At 34.8% G+C, this 21,124-nt stretch overlaps 1 protein-coding gene across 1 annotated transcript in view; it reads right to left on the bottom strand.

Moving 5' to 3' along the window:
- LOC137388435 (membrane-spanning 4-domains subfamily A member 12-like) overlaps positions 1 to 18,839 on the bottom strand; it is a 41,994-nt gene extending 23,155 nt beyond the window's left edge. Inside the window, exons 1-5 of the mRNA XM_068074921.1 lie at positions 18,811 to 18,839; positions 7,075 to 7,269; positions 6,399 to 6,528; positions 5,016 to 5,072; positions 4,420 to 4,554 (exon numbers count right to left, since the gene is read on the bottom strand). Coding sequence (XP_067931022.1) covers positions 4,420 to 4,554; positions 5,016 to 5,072; positions 6,399 to 6,528; positions 7,075 to 7,241 — 489 coding nt within the window. The 5' untranslated portion in view covers positions 7,242 to 7,269; positions 18,811 to 18,839. The remainder of the gene's footprint in view (positions 1 to 4,419; positions 4,555 to 5,015; positions 5,073 to 6,398; positions 6,529 to 7,074; positions 7,270 to 18,810) is intronic.
- Positions 18,840 to 21,124: the final 2,285 nt, after the last annotated feature.

The raw sequence follows: 21,124 nt of genomic DNA, 5'->3' as shown, positions 1-21,124 counted from the left end.
ATCTGCTTAGCCATTTCAAAGAAAAGAATTATATATACATGTGTATGTACAATTCTTCATATATAATCCTATATAATAATATCTATAGAATATATATAGTTCTTTATATACAAACTTATATAATACTATATATAACATATATAATATAAATAATGTATATAATATACTGTATATATATATTATAAATATATCTCAAAATGTGTCTGTCGTCTGTCATTCTTCTGTCTATAGTTATAGCAATAAAATATGTATTGACAATAAAAAATCACCTTGGTCCTGGAGTTCAACTTGCGTTATTTAAATCACAAGTCTACTTATAAGTGTGCGTAACTATAATGCTAAGCCATTCTTATCACACCCATCACTCTTACCGTATACTGTGTATCCTTTTTGCAATTGCGCGCACCATATTATTAATTACAGTGGGCCCGAGGGCACAAGATGACTTTTTTCCACCGTAGGATATCAACAAAAATTTCTCTCGAATTTAAAATTTGGCAGCCAGTGTACTGATTATGACGAACTAATGAAAATGCCGATATGCTATTTATTGAACTCCTCCAATAACTCTTGGAAGAGATACGATGCTTGCTTGATCTCAATCTTAGTTCAGTGTTATTCATTTTAAATTGTAGTAAAAATGAATTTGAAAACTGATAGGTGATAAAATTTTGGCTTATAAGTTGAAGTTTAGTAAAATACATACTAAAACTTAGCTTCAAGTATGTGTTTAGCAGGTTAAATTCATTCAAATTAAATTCAACATTTATGTTATACATCTGTCTCAAAAGAAAGAACTCCTCATGGTACGTATTGCACTTAGTACATTGTAAATTTGTAATGTTAAATTTTCTCGCAGATCATAACCACTAAATACATTAAAGTTGCTGTAGGTACCTATAGTTACTATGGTTAACATAATGCTTTGTAACTAATTTTTAATATGTACAGTGCCAATATAAAATTTTAATGATTTTTATTAGAGGGTGTTTGCATTGGATACTTACTATGGGTTTCTATACCCTTCTATAAAATATTTTGCTTTACAAGGCCAACACTGAAGTGAATTAAAATCATATAATTGTATACAAAATAATTTTTAATTGTAATCACAGCAAAACAAACTTGCTAATTAACTTGCTTAACCATTACTTGCTAATTATTTCCCATTTAAATTTGTACATTTTTAAAATAGTTTTATTTTTTCTTTGAATTCGTTTTAACAAAACACTTTTCCCATGATATAAAGTTTGATATTTATAATTGTAACTGTTGTTATATGTTAAATAAAATAAATTATTTTTGCAAAGACTTTTTTTATTACCTATGCAACGCTGGGCATTCATCTAGTATACATATATGTAAGCACATTGACTTTCTTAAAGTCTTGAGGCAATTTAGTTGCTTCATGGCTGGAAGTCAACCCTCACTGGCAATAGGATTTGTCTCTCTTGCCGGCTCAGACCTGCACTGATGATGCTTCAATAGCTGGAACAGTACTGTCTGTAACAGTAGTATTTGCTCCCTTACTTCAGTTCGTTTGAGCACTTTGTGAAAGGTACGAAACTATTAGCCTTAGCGCAAAGCTCGTCACATTTGTGGTTTGAGCACTTTGGTTGGTTTGGAGCATAGTGACTTTTTTAAAGTCTGTGAGGCAACGTAGTTGTTCCATAGGAGGAAGTCAACTCTCATTGGCAATGGGATTTGTCACCTTTGCTGGTTCTGAGCTGAGCTGCACTGATGAGGTTTCAATAGCCAAAACAGTACTGTCTCTAGCATGATGTATATACATGTATATATATTTCTGCTCTAACTCGGGTCTCTGCTACGAGACCCAAGTTAGAGCAGAAACTACCACCCATACGGGGTATCCGGGGTGAGGAAACAATTTGTATATTTATATATATATATACATATATGTAATACATACATATATATATATAAATATATATATATATATGTATATATATATATGTAATACATATATATATATATATATATATATATATATATATTGCGGATCACAATTGATCCAAATAGAAAGTCAGTGAACTATCTCAACATTACCCTGAAATTAAACAATAGCAATTATAAGCCCTTCAAAAAGCCAAATAACTTGCCCATTTATGTGAGCTCAAAATCCAACCATCCTAGAAACATCATCAAAAACCTACCTGCAGCTATAAACAGCAGAATTTGCACCATCTCCTCTGACAGCAATACATTCAAGTTATCGACCAAAATCTATCAAACAGCCTTAAAGAGTAGTGGGTACAACCACAAACCACAATACTCACCTATAACAACAGCACCTTTAACTAAAAGAAAAAACCCAGCTCGTAACCCTACATGGTAAAACCACCATTCAGCAAGCATGTCGCAACCAACATCGGCAGACAATTTCTAAGAATCGTCAGAGAAGAATTTCTTGGGAACTACCTACTACACACCATATTCAACAAAAACACTTAAAAAGTCAGCTACAGCTGTATGAAGAATGTAAAAAACATCAACTCACACAACCAAAAACTCTTGAATGGCAAAGAATCTACCGAAAAAAGATACAAAAACAAACTCCTGCCACTCCGTCCCATAAAAGTTAACTGCCTGCTACAGGGAAAATGCTTGCAGTCTGCAATAATTGATCAAGCCACTGTCACGTCCCACGATGGTGAAACAAACTACATTAGCCTAACAGAAACTGCATTTAAAACACGCTATAACAATCACCAAGAGTCGTTCACACAGCGAAACAAAATAACTGCCATCGAGCTCAGCAAGTACATATGGTGATTAAAAGATTTCAGCATAATTTATTCCATCAACTGGAGAATATTGGAGCAGTCCATCTCGCTAATTAATGGCTCTAAAAACTCTGCCTTGTGTATAAAAAAACTTTTTATATCATTTACAGGACACACCTAACTTCATTGAACAAACACAATGAACTTATCAGTGCTTGTAGGCACACTAGCAAATTCTTACTGTCAAATTTTAAAAACTGATGCTTCTATGAAGCCTTTATCGACCATAATCATCCAGCTATGAAGTTTTAATAATTTTAAGAGTTTTAGCTGTCTATGAAGTAATCAAAACTAGAACAAGCACTTTATCTGAAGATTGCTCTTACCAAGCATGATACTGAGTAATAAAGCGTTTTATCTATAGTTACAGTCTGTTTTACTGATATTAACTTGCTCTGATTTTATTATTAGGCACTCTGCTCAGATTTTACGCTTTTCCCAAGTACATGTATATATATACATATATATATATATATATATATATTTCATGCTACTTACACTTAATGCTACGTAAGTATAATGGTTTTAGACTTTAAAAAGTTACCTGTTGGAACTTGACCAGCTGTTGTGACTTGGTAGCCACCCATATTGACTTGATAAGCTAGAACTGTTTCAGGGTTAACGACATACTGCTGTTGAGTTTGGAGAGCAGGGGCAGCATACTGCACATGATGGTTTGAGCGAGTTGGGAGGCAATAACTACAGACAGCTCTACAGCAGAGTACAGCACTCCATATCGTGATCACCAATTCCACAAGAGAGATCAGAACCAAAAAGATGTTCAAGGACAAAGCAGCGTTTGTCGCCTGCAAACAAGTTGAGCATGTTCTACTTTTCAAAGGAGATTGTCAAATGTAATTTTAACAAATTAGCGTAAAAACTAGCCATTTTTTAATGATTCATTCAAAAAGCATTAACTGTTTTTATCGACTGTGCAAAGCAAGTTAAGTAATGGTTTATTTTGGGTGTGTTTTAACAGCAACAATTTTGAGAATTTCAATTTTAAAGCCTTCTATACAAATTATCAGTGTCTGTGAAATTCTATAAAAGTAAAGTGAACATGTCTGCCGCATCTAAGTCGTGCAGCTTTTCAAGTTTGATGCTTAGGTTTTAAAACTCTGTAAGATACAAATATACCAGTAATACAAACTACAGTTGATATATTAATGACTATTGTTATGGTTAGTGTGAGAATTTAAAATAAAGTCAGTCATGACTCATAAGTAATCTATGACAACCTCAAGTACTTTAAGTCTGATACAACTGATGATCCCAACTTTGTTCCACCTCGCTTGGTAGTCTTAGATATCTAGCTACTGCATTGGGTATAATTTGTTCTAGTCTATTTCTTCAGGTTAGGTCATCATGGATAGTACTATTACAAAATACTTCTATCTCAGCTTTTATTGCACATACGAGCTTGTATAGCTTTTAACTATCGCGTGACTAATTATTAATAATAGATAAAAGTGTTTGTTAAGCGCTTAATAAACTGAGGGCTTCTACAAACACCTATGTTGGTTGCTGGTGTAATGTATTTACTGATACTGGTTAGCTTTAGCTCTATCCCTAGTGAGAAACACATCTAATTGTTACTTGAAAGATTAACACTTACTGAGCAAGATGTGTAGTAGTAGTAACCTCGACAGCGAGAAGAAGCATTAAGACCCACACCAGTGGAAGCCATCGAAATCAGTGGTAGAAAGAATAGAGCTGAGCTGATGATGTTAAGAACCAAAGTGGCAGTAATCTACAAGCGAACAAAATTATATGTGCAAATAAAAATATTATTACTATGTCCAATTGCCACTATTGCAGCACATAAAATTCTTTTTAAATACTAAATATTTTAAACCAAATAGATTAACTTGACAACTTCTCTCTGCTATTTCTGTCTGACTTACTGGAGAAAAAGAGAAAAGAGTGTTAGTGTATTTTGACACGATAAACACGTAATTTGATTTAGTTTGCACTGAAATCATAACATTCCTTTATTTTAATATACAATATTGTTATGTTGCTTTGGTTGAGCAAATGTCAGATATCACATTAAGATAATGTATCTCATCAACTACCACAGTCTGACTATACTACCTGATTGATATTTTATAAAAATCATACAGTTTCATTTAGCTCAGTCTCATTGAATATATTGATTGCTATAATATGACATCATATCTCTGTACATGACAATTGCTACGCACTACTTACCCGACCTTCAGTATTATGCTTGACAGCACTGAGTCCATTTCCTCCAACAATAGCAAACTGAAAATAAAGTCAAAATGAGAAAATGTGTTACTTACTGTTCCTTTTTAATTTACCGCTTCAAAGTTCTAGACAAAGAAATACCATAATTAAAAGTTAGCCTATTTCTACACTTATTTGAATGTGTTTATATTCAGGGCTTCATATCTTTAAGTAGTTGATTTTATTTAAAAACAAAGCTATTACTGAGAACTATTTCCACATTCTGTCACTACCGCTAATCTTAAATTAACACAGCGTTAGACTAATGAGATCAGAACTGATAGTTATTGCATCACCAAGAGACTAGTGTATCATAACATGTCAGTACAGATCGTTTCAAAAAGAAAACAATGTTTAACACATGTGCATATTGCTACAAAAGTTACACCTATATTTTTGTTAAACCTTTTGCGGCAAAGCTGGCTATATAATATGGCCAGCTAGTGGATATGTGATATGGTAGACTATGTAATATGGTAGACTATGTAATATGGTGGACTATGTAATATGGTGGACTATGTGATATCGTAGATTATGTGATATGGTAGACTATGTGATGTGGTAGACTATGTGATAAATTAGACTATGTGATATGGTTGACTACGTGATATGTTAGACTATGTGATATGGTTGACTACGTGATATGGTAGACTATGTGATATGATAGACTATGTGATATGGCAGACTATGTGATATGGTTGACTACGTGATATGGCAGACTACGTGATATGGCAGGCTACGTGATATGGCAGACTATGTGATATGGCAGACTACGTGATATGGTTGACTACGTGATATGGCAGACTACGTGATATGGCGGATTATGTGATATGGTGGATTATGTGACACAGTAGGCTCTGTGACTCATTAGGCTATCTGACTTGTTTCTTCCCATGTTATTAGCTATCAGTTCTCATTTCTGCTGCTCAGTCTGACTTTAATTTTCTTGATTTTTTGACTAATAGACTAGTAAATAATATGCTAATATTAACTAATAACTTGTAGCCTTATAGATTGGTTCATTAAAAAGATTAAGCTTGCCTAATGTGACATCAAACCGCAAACCTAGGTTTTCTGCAAACAATATAATCACTTAAAAGTATGTTCCGTTACTGACTGCTATTAACTAGCTTACTAACAAAAGCTGTAATAAGATTACCATTGTCTACATATATTTACATATATGCGTATCCCGATTCTGTCTTTATTTTTTTCTCTTGCAAAGTAACTGATTTTTCATTTTATATTCAAAATAATTGTGGGATTTTTTATGGTTAGCGTCATGAGCAAAAACTCTTGTACATATTAATATTGTAAAAATCATCATGGTTCATAATTACTCACGTAGACTCCACTCCAAATGCCATAACCAGTGACAGAGACCCAGCCATTATTTGTGCTGAGTTCAACAGGTATGAGAATGATTCCAAATAGAATACAAAGTGCTCCCATCACTACTTGAGTGATTGATAATCTGTAACAGAACCATTTGTTCTTAGATTGTCAAAACAGAAACATCTGCTATCCATAAGAATTGAATTATGCGTATTTTGTAGCATATTTTTGCAGGTGTACAATAAATTAAATTTTTAAATTCTAGCAAACTATCAACTATTTGAAACAATTGTAGTCATTTTATTACAAGCTTTACACTTTTTTGCGTTTGGCTTGTTTCTCCAAAATGTTTTCTGCATTCTCTTTTATTTTATTTTGCTCAAACAGAAAATTACTGAAGCTGTGAATCATACTGTTTGCATTTCGATGCCATTTTTCGGTCAAGCCAGATATGATACTTTATAGATGAGCGGTTGAATTCATATTATTTACTTCTTATTATTTTTTCAATAGCATTTGCTATTAAATTTAGATTTCTTAAACCACAATATTATTTTATCAAAATGGACAGAGAAATACTTCAAAAAACAACTTATTTTGGTTATCTCATATATCAGATGCATTCACTAATTGCCTACCAGGATAGAACCTCGTATAAAAATAAACTACTAAACAATTTGCTCACCCCTTCAACTGTTTTAGGGCTGTTGGTCTCAGTTTATAACCTCCTCCTAGAGGATTCTGTGTTACAATTGTAACACCAGGCTGGGCAGCATACTGTGGCTGTAAGGGCTGTTGTGGTGGTTGCTGTAGTGGTTGCTGTGGCTGCTGCATTTGAGGTGGATGCTCCATTGTGATTGTTAGAGGCCCAGAAGTAACACTAGTAAAGTAAAATAGCATTAAACTCAGTGCTTTACTTGTGTTTTTGTCTAATTCTTTTTTCTATTTACTTCTTGGTTTTATCCTTTTTCCTATTTTGAGAATATAGTAGCATACCATAAAATTTGAACTTTCATTTAGGTCTTTCAATAGGATGAAATTACTGTTAGTTAAATGCTTTGGTAATGACAACAAAGGTATTTGAGTTAAATTAATAAAGATGCAGAACTACCTTCAACTTGCATAAAATTAAAAAAACAGGTTGGCTTTTTAGTAAGTAAAGTTCAGATCAATTATTTTTAAAGTCATCTAGACTCATAGTTTGTTGGTTATCTTGTATATTTAGTGTAAAACTGAAGCCTGGGCAATAAATGAGAAGCTTTCTAGCATGCACCATTCACATATCTGACAAGTTTATAGATTTTCTTTAAAACAAAACAATCGCTAGTTAAATTATCACAATAAGGATTTAGTTGTTTTGTTTATGGTTTTGTCTATGCTAATTTATTTGAGTATTTTTGATAAAAAGCTGTGAGAATGATAAGCAGCCAAAGTCTTACACAGCATCTATATATATATATATTTGTAAATATCTAACACGACAAACTGTAGGTGTTATTTCACAAAAATAATCCTTGACTACCGGAATCAGAATCATTGGTATATGCAAGCACCTTTCAAATGTTTCTCCGATAGGGAGGTATTGGTTTTTAGAAGGACATCCAAGCTTTAATAAACATTACCACTCATTAGTGTTAACAGGTGTGAGGAAACAATTTTTTACCCACATGTATACACAAAACAGCATTAATAACTTTTGGTCACCCTGACTGAGATTTAATAAATATATTTAAGAAGAGCTTGATTAGTCATCTTCACTAAGACTAAGTCAGTGACTGATTCTGATGTTATCTCATTTTGTATATGGGTACACTATCTTGTTTTGTTTACTTATCTTGTATTGGGATACAGCATCCTCTAAATATTAACGACTTTTTAATGCATGAAACTGGGTGGCTTATCAATACATGTCTCAATATGGCCCTACTTTATTTTCATTCGGTGCAATACGAGTGAATGGCTATTTTGTCATGAAACAACCAATGAACCAAAACAGCTTAAGTATTTTATTAAGTATCTCTTAAGTATCTAAGAGCTGTTTATATCAACCCTTTTTGTAAGGTAAAGTATTCTAAATTATTTTAGTGGTGTTGATAAAACCTTTGAGAATGCTAAATAGCAAAGGTCTTACACAACATCTATATACATAAATGTCGTATTGGACATACGTATATATATATATATATATATATGAAAAATATAAATTTTATATATATAAAATTGTTTCCTCACCCCGGTTAAACCGTATGGGTGGTAATGTCTGCTCTAAATTGGGTCTCCTACCAGAGACCTGGGAGTTTGAGCACTCGCTTCAAGATCTTAGCTGTTCCCAATAGCGCACTTTTCTGCAACTCACCTGAGTTGATTGTTGTTGGTATTTGGGCAAGCCACATTTTATGCGCCGGTGTTATTGCGCCCAGTGCCCCAATGACTACTGGGATTACAGTTGTTCTTACATTCCAGCATATTTCAATCTCTTCTCTAAGTGGGCGATATTTCTCTACCTTTTCTTTGCTGTCTATATTGTAGTCATTTGGTACTGCTATATCTATTATAGTAGTCCTCTTGTAATCCTTGTCCACCACCACTAGTCCGGATGTAAAAGTCCCAGAAGATCTTAGCGCAGTCATTTTCATTGACCTTACCAGGAGCTTCCCACCAGTGTTGTGATTTATTAGGGCCATACTCGTCACATAGACTTCTATACACAACACCTGCGACATGATTATGCCGCTCAGTGTATGCGTTTCTTGCTAGCTGCTTGCATCCACTGATGATGTGTTGGATGGTCTCAGGTGCATATATTTATATATATATATACATATATATACATATATATACATGTACATATATATGTATATATATATATATATATATATGTATATATATATATACAGTAATACTTCAACTTACGATTGCTCCAATGTACGAGAAACTTGAGATACGAGCCAGCTTTTAAGCAAGTTTTAGTACTAACATACAAGCCATGTTTGAGATACGAGCACGTGAGTCAGTTGCCAAGTATGCCGGAGGTGTTTTATGAGAACAGCATCAATCTGTATTTTTCAACTGCTCAGGTTATACTTTTGTACCGTCTTTTTTGTGCAATTTTCAGTGCAGAATTATGTGAATTAAAAGTACTCTGCGTTGACCAAAAGTTTGCCAGTAAAATGAAAGATAATGCAAAGAAAAAGCGAATGATAACAGTTGATATTAAACGGAAATATATTGAAAATTATGCAAAATGTGTATGCGTGATTGAGCTAGCTCAGCAATATGACAGAAATACATCCACAATTATCAAACCGAAGGATTATATTCAAGGCATTTAGTTCACAAAAAGACTGGCCATAGTTTCTAAACGGCGCAGCAATCTTCACGACCGCTGATGGAGAGACTGCTCAGGCATTGGATAAACAATTGGCCGGTGACAGCGTAACTGAAACAATGCTATATGAAAAGGCCGGTGCTATCTAGCAAAACTATAAAAATAGACATTCGGACAAGTTGGCTGGTGGTCGTGCATTAACCTTTTGTGACAACACCTGCGTTCGTCCTAATCGCAACATGTTGAAAGGGCGACAAAGGCAAATGTCTTTAGATAGGATTATCTTAAGACGGCCGGCTAGTCATGAAAGCGAAACAAAGGAAAAATTAGCTAACCAGCGAGAAACTTCAAACTGTGAACGCCGAAGAAATTTTAATTTACGTTAAGTTAAAAATAAAAGTTTGCTTTTAGGTTTGCTTCTACGTTTGTCTTTTAAGACATTGATAAAATCCAAATTTATCAAAGTCAACTGTTGTAATGAAAGATAACTTATATCTCCCTCTCTGGCAAATGCTAGCGTTAGCTGCAATTGTATGTATTTAATTTTACATTTGAATTAATCAAATTTCCTTGCATTATTTCTAATTGTTGCTTTTTGAAAGCATTTGGTAAATTAGGACAATAACCAACGTGTTCTTTCTGTTACAATTTCTTGTTTTGAGTGTTTTATTTGCATTTTTAGAGTATGGAAACCAATCAATATATATTTAACGGTTCTATATATATATAAGTTGCACCAACATGCGAGTAAATTAACATACGAGCTCAGTCTCGGAACGCATTAAGCTCGTAAGTCGAAGTATGACTGTATATATACATGTATATATATATATATATATACATGTATATATATATATATATATATATCATATCATATATAGACATATATATCATATATAGACATATATATCATATATAGACATATATATATATATATTAATATTTTACGTCAAAATGGGTTTGGTCATTATACTATCATTAATGATCTCATTATTCAAACTAGTGTTTATTTTCTTCTGTGTTAACCTTTAATATTTGTGCCCACTTTTCCCTCATGGCAAATAAATTGCTAACCTGTCAATTTAGGCTCAGTGTTTGTTGGAACATAGACAATAAAATCATTATCATTCTAAAGTTGAGCATATGTAACAGGCACTCTATTTTGGCGGCCATTACAAAACTTTATCAAATAGAGCTCATGACTTATGAAGCCAACTTTAGATGAACCTACGAATCAACTCTTATCTTTAAGAGCTTGTGTGAACTCATGGTTTCTAAAATAGACTTTGAAATTATACAACAGGATAAACTCTAAGCTTTAAGAGCTCAATAAAATGAATATTTCCTAACTGATAGAAATTTGTCACACTTAGCATTTTCTTTATTTCTATTAAAACTGAAATTGAGTCCAGTTTTATCAGTACAGTTCATGTATTTTATCAGACTACCTGAATGTAGCGTGAGTTTCCTTGAGATCAAAACACAAGTGAGGCTTGTATCAACAATCACCAACACTGAAGGTTTTTCTTACTAGCAATAGTAGCTTTAGAATCATTGAGTGACTATTTCCTTTATAAATATCCGTAGTACTTAAATAGAGTTAATCAAACTTGACAAAATGTTATTTGCAGAAGATAACCTCAAGCTTGTCTTAACGTAGGCCTTAGTTGCTCTTTGCTGCGTACTGCTAATAATAAATATTGCTCATGCCTACTATAAAGAAGCCATAAAAAGGAATTCAAAAGCATGAGGGCACACATAGAAAAGCGCTCAGAATTCTGTTACCAACTAGTCTATTGTGAATTTGCTAGCATTTATTTACATGCATATGTGACATGATGTATTTTGAAACTCACTGTCACTAGGTCAATTAGTAGGAAGTTATATGAATACAAACAGGCTTTCCGCAGCAAGTCACAAGACAAATACTCATGTTGGCTATCAAGTATCACATGTTAATAGAAATACATAGTAATTGAGAAATTGTAGCGATTACTCTTATAGCATTTTTAATTGGTAATAACTGTTGAAATATTATTGTTCTTTTTGTCAAGCTTTTCATAGCTTATTTCTAGTGTAATGTAATTATAGCTTACTGGTGTATGTGGCTTTTATGCTTTTCTAGCTTGGCTTGCTAGCTGTTGATAATACTTGTTATGGTGTGATTAAAAGGTTGGTCACTCCTGTTGCAGCTGTCATATTGAACTGATATGAAAAATATACTGTCTCAACGTTCGCTATAGTAATTCATGTTTCAGCTATAAAACATAAACAAACAACAGGTTATGGACCCAGTTACCAGATTGACTACTGCTTGACTCTCTGTTGGAAAACTGGATCATTTAGTTGCAAAGACTATATAATACCTCTGGAGTAATCATTCGTAATGGCGGAGGAAAAATGGTCGATAGACAAATTTAGTCGAACCAACTACTCAACATAAAAATACAAAATGAAACATCTGCTGATAGCCAAAGACTTGTATGGTTTTGTGGAGGGTACCGAAGAAGCTCCTGCAGATGATGCAGCTGTCGATGTCAAATCTGCATTCACGAAGAATTGCAGCAAAGCATTCTCTACTATAGTGCTTGCAGTAAGTGACAATGTACTGTATCTTATAACAGAATTTGCAGATGCAAAATCTGCATGGAATAAATTGCAAGCAAATTTTGAATGAAATACTCTGGTGAACAAACTGTTTTTAAAAAAGCAATACTTTCAAAGTGTCATGAAAGAAGGTACACCTATAGAACATCACCTTAAACATATGAATGACTTAACTGATAGACCAGCAGCAATCAATGCAGCTGTTGATGAAGAGGATCAGCTGGTCACACTGCTAGGCAGCCTTCCTGACAGCTATAGGCTCGAGGGGATGATTTAAATTTAGAATTTGTAGAACAATCATTGAAAAATGAAGAGCAGAAACAAATAGAAAGGCAACGTGACGGAAGCAACTTAAATCACCCGCCGGATGCTGCTCTGGTCACAAACAAAACATTACAGCAGACCAAGACAGCCTTTGGTATGTTTTGGCTGTCAAAAACAAGGACATATTCTCCGTTACTGTCCAGACAATCAAAAGAGATCACAGCAGCACACAGCAAAACAAGTATCAACAGATAATAGTAATACTGACTTTGCATTCATTGTAGAAAACTCTACATCAACGCAAAATTCACTATGGAGTATAGACTCGTGTGCATCTCATCACATGACACCTCACCATGAGTGGTTTACTGAGTATCATACCTTAGATACCTCGGAGAAAGTCAGCCCAGGTGATGGACACATAGTTGATGCCATAGGCGTTGGTAACGTTAATGTAAGGCTCAACCTAGGGCGCAAAGTTTGTAGGACGGCTGTTATCTATGACTTCTTACATGTGCCAAGTCTAACTGATAGCTTGTTTTCTGTAAGATCAGCCACCGAAAAAGGAAATATTGTCCAGTTTGGTAAAAGTAGATGTTGGTTAAAGGGTGAACAGAAAAGATAACGCACTACGGGTAATATGAGGAATAAACTTTATTATCTGGATTGTGAGCCAGTATGCAGAAATACAGACGAAATTGCAGCCACAGCTATCGACGCTTGGCATAAATGCTTTGCTCATGCAAGTGAAACAACTCTAAGTAAGTCAAATTATAGCAATGTATTAATGGGGATCAAAATTCCTAGTGGCAGTATTTCCTTCTGTGAGAGCTGTGTGGAAGGAAAAATAACGCGAAAACCATTTCACTCAGTGGGAGGTATCAAATCTAAACGTACATTAGAATTAATTCATTCAGAGGTGTGCTCTTTTGAAACTGAATCGATTGGTGGCAGTAAATATTTTGTATGATTCATTGATGATTTTTCTTGATATTCTGCTGTGTATTTTTTATGTTATAAATCTGAAGTGCTTGACAAATTTAAGGAATTTAAAGTTCTAGTTAGAAACCTTTCAGGGGAAAAGATAGGTACTCTTAGGTCTGATGGTGGGGGCGAGTATATGTCAAACGAGTTCAATAGCTATTTAAAGACACTAGGAATTCATCACGAAGTAACTTCAGCCTACTCTCTAGAACAAAATGGTGTGACAGAAAGGCTCAATTGTACACTTGCTGAATCTGCTCAAACTATGATGCCTCATGGAAAACTTTCAAAAGAATACTGGGCTGAAACAGTTGCTACAGCGGTATATGTTAGGAATCGTTTTCCTACTAGATCACACAATGACAACATAACCCCTTACAAAAAGTGGTATGAACAGAAACCAGATGCTAGACATTTACGAGTGTTTGGATACGCAGGTTATGCCCATATCCCAAATCAAAAGAGGCAAAAGTTAGATATCAAAGCAGAGAAATTACGCTTTACTGGATACAGTATCACATCGAAAGCTTATAAATTGTTCAACGAGCAAACTAGAAAGGTTATCGTTAGACGTGATGTTGTATTTAATGAGTCAGACTTTGGGAGTCAGATAAAGATATCATCAAGTAATGTACCAGTAGCCACTGTAGGCGTTGTTGTGCCTGCACCCCAAGAAGCTAAAAAGGACACTGTACATGAAATCGGTGAAGAGCCGAGGCGATCTAATCGTGTACGAAGAGCCCACAAACGTTACGGCATAGACGAATATGCAGATCAAACATCACAAAGTTCTCATACCGCATATGAAGCTTGTCAAATTATTGAACCACAAACATTTGAGCAAGCAAGAGGGAGTTCTGAGGCTAAGGAGTGACTGTCTGCTGCTAATTCTGAATACCAATCTCTAACAGAAAATGATACATGGGACCTTGTACCATTACCTCCAGGTAGAACGCCAATAGGATCTCAATGGGTGTTTAAAGCCAAACTCGCTGCTGATGGGACTGTAGACAGGTTTAAGGAGCGTTTAGTCGCTAAAGAATATGCACAAAAAGCTGGAATAGATTATGAAGAAACATTTGCACCAGTCGTCAAATTCACATCTATTCGTACGCTGTTGGCATATGCTCTACAGCGCAAAACGAGTATACATCAAATAGATGTTGTCCCTGCATTCTTGAACGGAGTACTGAAAGCGAATATCTATATGACTCAACCTGAAGGATTCATTGAACCACAACAGGCCAGCCTAGTATGCAAACTTCGCAAATCGCTGTATAGACTTAAGCAATCACCAAGATGTTGGAACACTGTATTGGACGAATATCTCAAATCAATCAATTTCAGACGATCTGGCGCAGATTCCTGTGTTTATGTTCAAGATAATGATAGTGGTAATACAATTATAGCTGTGTATGTTGATGATCTCATTATCATGAGTGACACTGAACAAGAGATGAGCTTGGTCAAACAAAATTTGGCAACACGTTTCAAAATGAAAGATCTTGGAAAGTTGCATTACTGCTTGGGCATCAACATTAAACGAGAGGAAGAAACAGCTAGTTTAAATCAAAATCACTATATTTTACAGATTCTAAAACGATTTGGCATGGAAGATGCAAAGCCGGTGTCAACACCAGCCGATATGAATGTTAAGCTCGTAAAGGATGATGGTGTTAGCAAGCCTGTGCAACCGGAGAGCTACCAAGCTATGTTGGGAAGTCTCTTATATTTAACTATAGCAACTCGTCCAGACATTTCTCATGCAGTGGGAGCAGAGTCTAAATACTGTGCAGCCCCAACAGAAGCTCATCTAACAGCAGCAAAGCACATATTACGCTACCTCAAGGAATCACTTAAAATCAGAATCACATATCACCGATCTAGTAATAACAAAGTGTTTGGCTACACTGATGCTAACTGAGCAGGAGATCTGGATGATCGACACTCTATGTCTGGAAACATATTATTTCTATCTGGTGCGCCGATCAGCTGGTTAAGCAAAAGGCAAAGTGTAGTAGCAGTGTCTACGGCTGAATCTAAATATATTTCACTCTTCCATGGTACTAAAGAAACAATGTGGCTGAATAAACTCATCACCGGCATTGGTCTATCAGCGTCTGCCAAACCAACCAAGATGATGGTTGACAATAAAGCCGCCATAAAAATCGCACACAATTCTAATGAACATGTCCGCATAAAACATATAGACATCAAATTTCACTTCACGAGAGAAGCTGTAGTAAACAAGCGGATTAGTTTAGAGTATTTGCCCTAATAATAGTATGGTAGCTGACATCCTAACTAAACCGATACCACGTGAGAGATTCACAAAATTACTAAATCTAATAGAACTTAATTGATATTACAAAACCAGTAACCTAGTGGGAGTGTTGAAATATTATTGTCCTTTTTTGTCAAGCTTTTCATAGCTTATTTCTAATGTAATGTAATTATAGCTTACTGGTTTATGTGGCTTTTTTGCTTTTCTAGGTTGGCTTGCCAGCTGCTGATAATACTTGTTATGTTGTGATTAAACAGTTGGTCACTCCTGTTGTAGCTGTCATAATGAACTGATATGAAAAATATACTGTCTCAAAGTTCGCTATAGTAATTTATGTTTCAGCTGTAAAACATTAACAAACAACGATAACAAAGGCTAAAGTTCAGCTATTTATTCAGATTTGTAAAGAAATACCAGAGTTTATTCAAATAAACTTATTCTAAACATTGACAATATATGTTTCCATGCCTAGTATTGTTAGCACTATTTCAAAATAGTTGGAGCTTTCTCTGCTTTCAAGCAGTCGATTGTGATGTTGCCTTTCATATTTGGCTGCAAATGTATTTAAAACACTAAAAGTTTGCAAAAGGCTTTACTTTAGTAGAAAGAATTAAAAATAACAAACTTACTTAAACTTAATTACATCATTTTTTGTCGGTACTTTCTACTTGAAAGTACTTTTTACATTTTAGTAGTTTGAAAAACATTTGAGTTATTTTAGAAAAAATGGACATTTAAAAACTGATGTATGCATGCAAACTACTATGGCATTTATGTTATACTTGCGGAATGTTCGGTGTTGCAGGGGTATTAAAATCATGCTTTTAACAGTGACAGGTAATGTACAGTCATACTTCGACTTACGAGCTTAATGCGTTCCGAGACTGAGCTCGTATGTCAATTTACTCGCATGTTGGTGCAATTTATTTATATTTAGAACAATTAAATATATATTGATTGGTTTCCATACTCTAAAAATGCAAATCAAACACTCAAAACAAGATTTTGTAACAGAAAGAACATGTTGGTTATTGTCCTAACTTACCACATACTTTCAAAAAGAAACAAATAAAAAATAATGTAAGGAAATGTGATAAATTAAAATGTAAAATTAAATACATACAATAACAGCTAATGCTAGCATTTGCCAGAGGGGGAGATATAAGTTATCTTTCATTACAACAGTTGACTTTGGATAAATTTGGGTTTCATCAAAGTTTTCAAAGACAAACTTAGAAGCAAATCTAAAAGTAAACTTTCATTTTTAACTTAACATAGTTCAAATTTCTTCGGCGTTCAAAGTTTGAAGTTTCTCGCTAGTTAGCTAATTTTTCCTTTGTGTCGCTTTCACGACTAGCCGGCCGTTTTAAGATGAACCTATCTAAGGACATTTGCCTTTGTCGCTCTTTCAACATGTTGCGATTAGGATGAACACAGGTGTCGTCACAGAGGTTTAATGCACAACCACTAGCCAACTTGTCCGAATGTCTGTTTTTATAGTTTTGTTAGACAGCGCCGGCCTTTTCAAATAGCGTCGTTTCAGTTACGCTGTCACCGGTCAATTCTTTTATCTTTTATCCAATGCCTGAGCGGTCTCTCCATCGGCGGTCGTGAAGATTGCTGCGCCGTTTAGAAACTATGGTTAGTCTTTTTGCGAGCTAAATGCCCTGAATATAATCCTTCGGTTTGATAATTGTGGATGTATTTCTGTCATATTGCTGAGCTAGCTCAATCACGCATACACATTTTGCATAATTTTCAATATATTTCCGTTTAATATCAACTGTTATCATTCGCTTTTTCTTTGCATTATCTTTCATTTTACTGGCAAACTTTTGTTCAACGCAGAGTACTTTTAATTCACATAATTCTGCACTGAAAATTGCACAAAAACACTGTACAAAAGTATAACCTGAGCAGTTGAAAAATACAGATTGATGCTGTTGTCATAAAGCACCTCCGGCATACTTGGCAACTGACTCATGTGCTCGTATCTCAAAAATGGCTTGTATGTTAGTGCTAAAACTTGCTTAAAAGCTGGCTCGTATCTCAAGTTTCTCGTACTTTGGAGCACTCGTAAGTTGAAGTATTACTGTAGTTGCTTGCCATTTGTCATTAGCCTGGCACATAGTCAATGGCTAATTTTAGTAAGCCAATAACCTACTGCTAAAGTTACTAATAGGAGCAAGCAAAAAATGGCGTTGTACCGCACACAGAGCGGTATGCATATTCCCAACCATGTAGCGACACATATTGCCTAATGAATCCATCAATCTCACGTAGCTCAATTGGTAAGATATTAGCCTGGTCAATGGGAGGTTCCGAGATCAAATCTAGCATGAAACGGATATTTCATTCCTAAATTTTAATAGCACACAAACTAAATTTGAGATTAATATGTATATCAAAATACCACTGCTTGTGATAGTTTCATTTCCTATCAATCTAATATGCATGCAAAACATTGAAGCTGCTTTATTTTAGTTAGTTGACCAATTAAACGGCTTTTACAAAGCTAACTGGTCAAAACCAGTTAGCTTTGTAAAAGCTAACTGGACTTTGAGCTAAAACCTGTAAAAGTAAAAGTAAAAGCTAAAACCTGAACTTTGACAGTTGAGACTCTCATTATCAAGTTAAAGAAAGTTGCACACAGATGATGGGTAAATGGTAAATGGTAAATACATAGGTAAATACGCAATTAAATAGGTTTTTATGAAGTTGTGTGAAAGCCTTTCAACATTGAGTTCACATATATCTCATTGAAAATGCCATTCAGGACCCACTGAATTACTAAAGTTTATTCAGTGTTGAATTTACAAGCATTAAGAGAAACCTACAAAACACTAATAGCTTTTAATCTTTGTAAACTTGATGCAAATGTAAGTAAACATTCACCAGCTGACTAGTAAAAACAGCTGCTTTAGTTAGCTGAAATAAAATTGGCGTACACTTACCTCTCTTGGCTGTATTTAGATCTCACTATGGCTGACTAGCAAATTATTGTAGCGATTTGATTCGCTTGGAAATATTCAAGGCTCAACATCTTCTTTTCATTATAAGGTCATTGCAAGAAATTTCACACTTGACTGCGCGAGCTGTGTTGAATTGTGAATAACCACTTGTTTTACTAGAGCTTGTTTATATTCCATCTCTGCTATTACTGATACTGAGATGAATTACAGGCAGCCTTTTATTGATTAAAGAGCTCTGCTAGTTGCATGGGGATGTTTTAGTGTGCCCTAAAAGCGTTATAGTGAAAAAGACAACTCTAAAGGCGTGGTCACACGAGCACCGAACCGACGTAGGATCGGTTCGGTTCGGAGGCTGGTTCGGTTCGGGGCACATGTCACACGGCCACCAAAGTAACTTCGCTTCTTAGATACCATACGTATAGAGACAAGACACGGTTTCATTAGTAGTTTTTATGTATTTGAGTTAAACATTTCTATTGTAAACAAAAAACTTTGAGGAACAATTATAATTACACAGCAGATTTATCAGAAGATTGTTCAGCTGCTCAAAATTAATCACTCGATACAAAGATTTTGCTAACCCTTCTCATCAACATAATTATATTTTTTTATTAACATATGAATGTTTTTCTATTCTGAGTACATAACAAACAAAATCAGTTTTTATTATAGTACTGTGGTTTTACATAAATAAATCAGTCAACGATACTTCATTAGGATGAATATGACACATTACTTATATTCCACACAAAAGAAAATCACAACCATTCCCTTACATTTATCCAAAACTTAAGTGCAACATCTTACATTTATGCAACCCAATCACAAGTCCGGGTGAACCTTGTCGTAAATTGCTTCATGTTGTTTATTTAACGAAATAAAAGTATCGTCCCATTTCTTTTTTAACTTTACTCGCACGTAAGGAGAAATGTGACGCGTGCTCGCTAGAATTCTAGAATTTTAACCAGCCAATAAGAGCAAGGGTTCGGCACGAAATTTCGAGCAGTACCGAAATAGTTCATTTTGGCTAGAAATGTCTTCGGCCAAACTTTTTACAGCTGAGAGCGACGTCGTTTTGCCTCATTTAGTTCGGTTCGGTGCTCGTGTGACCTCGCCTTAAGAAGCTGTTTCTCACTGGCTTATTAGGTGAGTTAGTCTAATGTTCAACATTGTAATCTGTAGCACAACCTACAGGAAAGACTACACTCACCAAATTAAAGAAACAGCCTATAAATATTGTACCCAACTTTACACAAATGCCTGCCACATTTTGGAACTAGTTATCACGTAGACCAAATAATCACTCAGCACCGTGAAACAGAGTGTACAAGTAGCAGCTGATATTAAACTCTGGTGTAGAGACTTGACCAGATTTTTTTTGAATAAAATGAATTACCATTGATCCTTGCCAAAGGCCAGTGTCTTAAGGCTTTTAATGAGCTGAATTATTTTAAACATAACAAAGAGCTTCATCATGATCAACCCTTGACCCCAACTCATTAACAGCTTGAATTACAAGCTGAGATGACGATTACTAAAGACTGGTTGACACTAAATTGCCATATGTAGGCATTGACATCTCTACAATTCTTTGTTGACAGGGCCTTATCCTCCTATACTGCAGCTACTGCCATGGCAGTACCATTTTTTGAGGCTCAAAATCCCGGAATTCACGTCATTTTGCTTGATTTTAACACTTTGGCTGGGGAAATGGCAAACTGTCGTGTATCGGTTATGTGGGGAAATTTACGTCATTTACGTCGCTTTTAGTATAAAGTTGCCGTCTCGTAACGTTAAACAAAGGATATGAATGCTAGTAAGTTTTAAATATCATCAATAAGATATTAGTCGATAAATCGAGATATGAAACGATTATCCGAAAAGCGTTGCTTTGTGCTAAGGAAATCGCGCCTCCTTGGAAAAGAATAAAAGTTGGAAATACCAGTCAACATCGGCGCGACTTTCAAAACGGTAAAATAAAAAAATATTATTTTTCTGATTCTCCGATTGTAAGTGATTTTTGCTGTGATAAGAATGACAATAATTCAGATGATGGAAGTGATGTAAACTTTTTAGACTTTTATAATACTTGGAATTTACAGAGAAAAGCAATCATTGTGGTAGCTCGCACGGCAATGTTATAGCGTTGGACTCTACCGAATGGAATGCTTCCAAGCATTTCATACAGAGACCATTGTACATGGTTGTATCTTTTGTAGTAGTAGATATGTAAATGAATGCTTATGTACAAAAGATTTTGTTCATAGAAATAAATTAAGTTTGAGCTATGCATGTA

The sequence above is a fragment of the Watersipora subatra genome, chromosome 2 (assembly GCF_963576615.1).
Source record: "Watersipora subatra chromosome 2, tzWatSuba1.1, whole genome shotgun sequence".
Taxonomy (NCBI): Eukaryota; Metazoa; Bryozoa; class Gymnolaemata; order Cheilostomatida; family Watersiporidae; genus Watersipora; species Watersipora subatra.
This window is presented reverse-complemented; position numbering and strand designations above follow the sequence as displayed.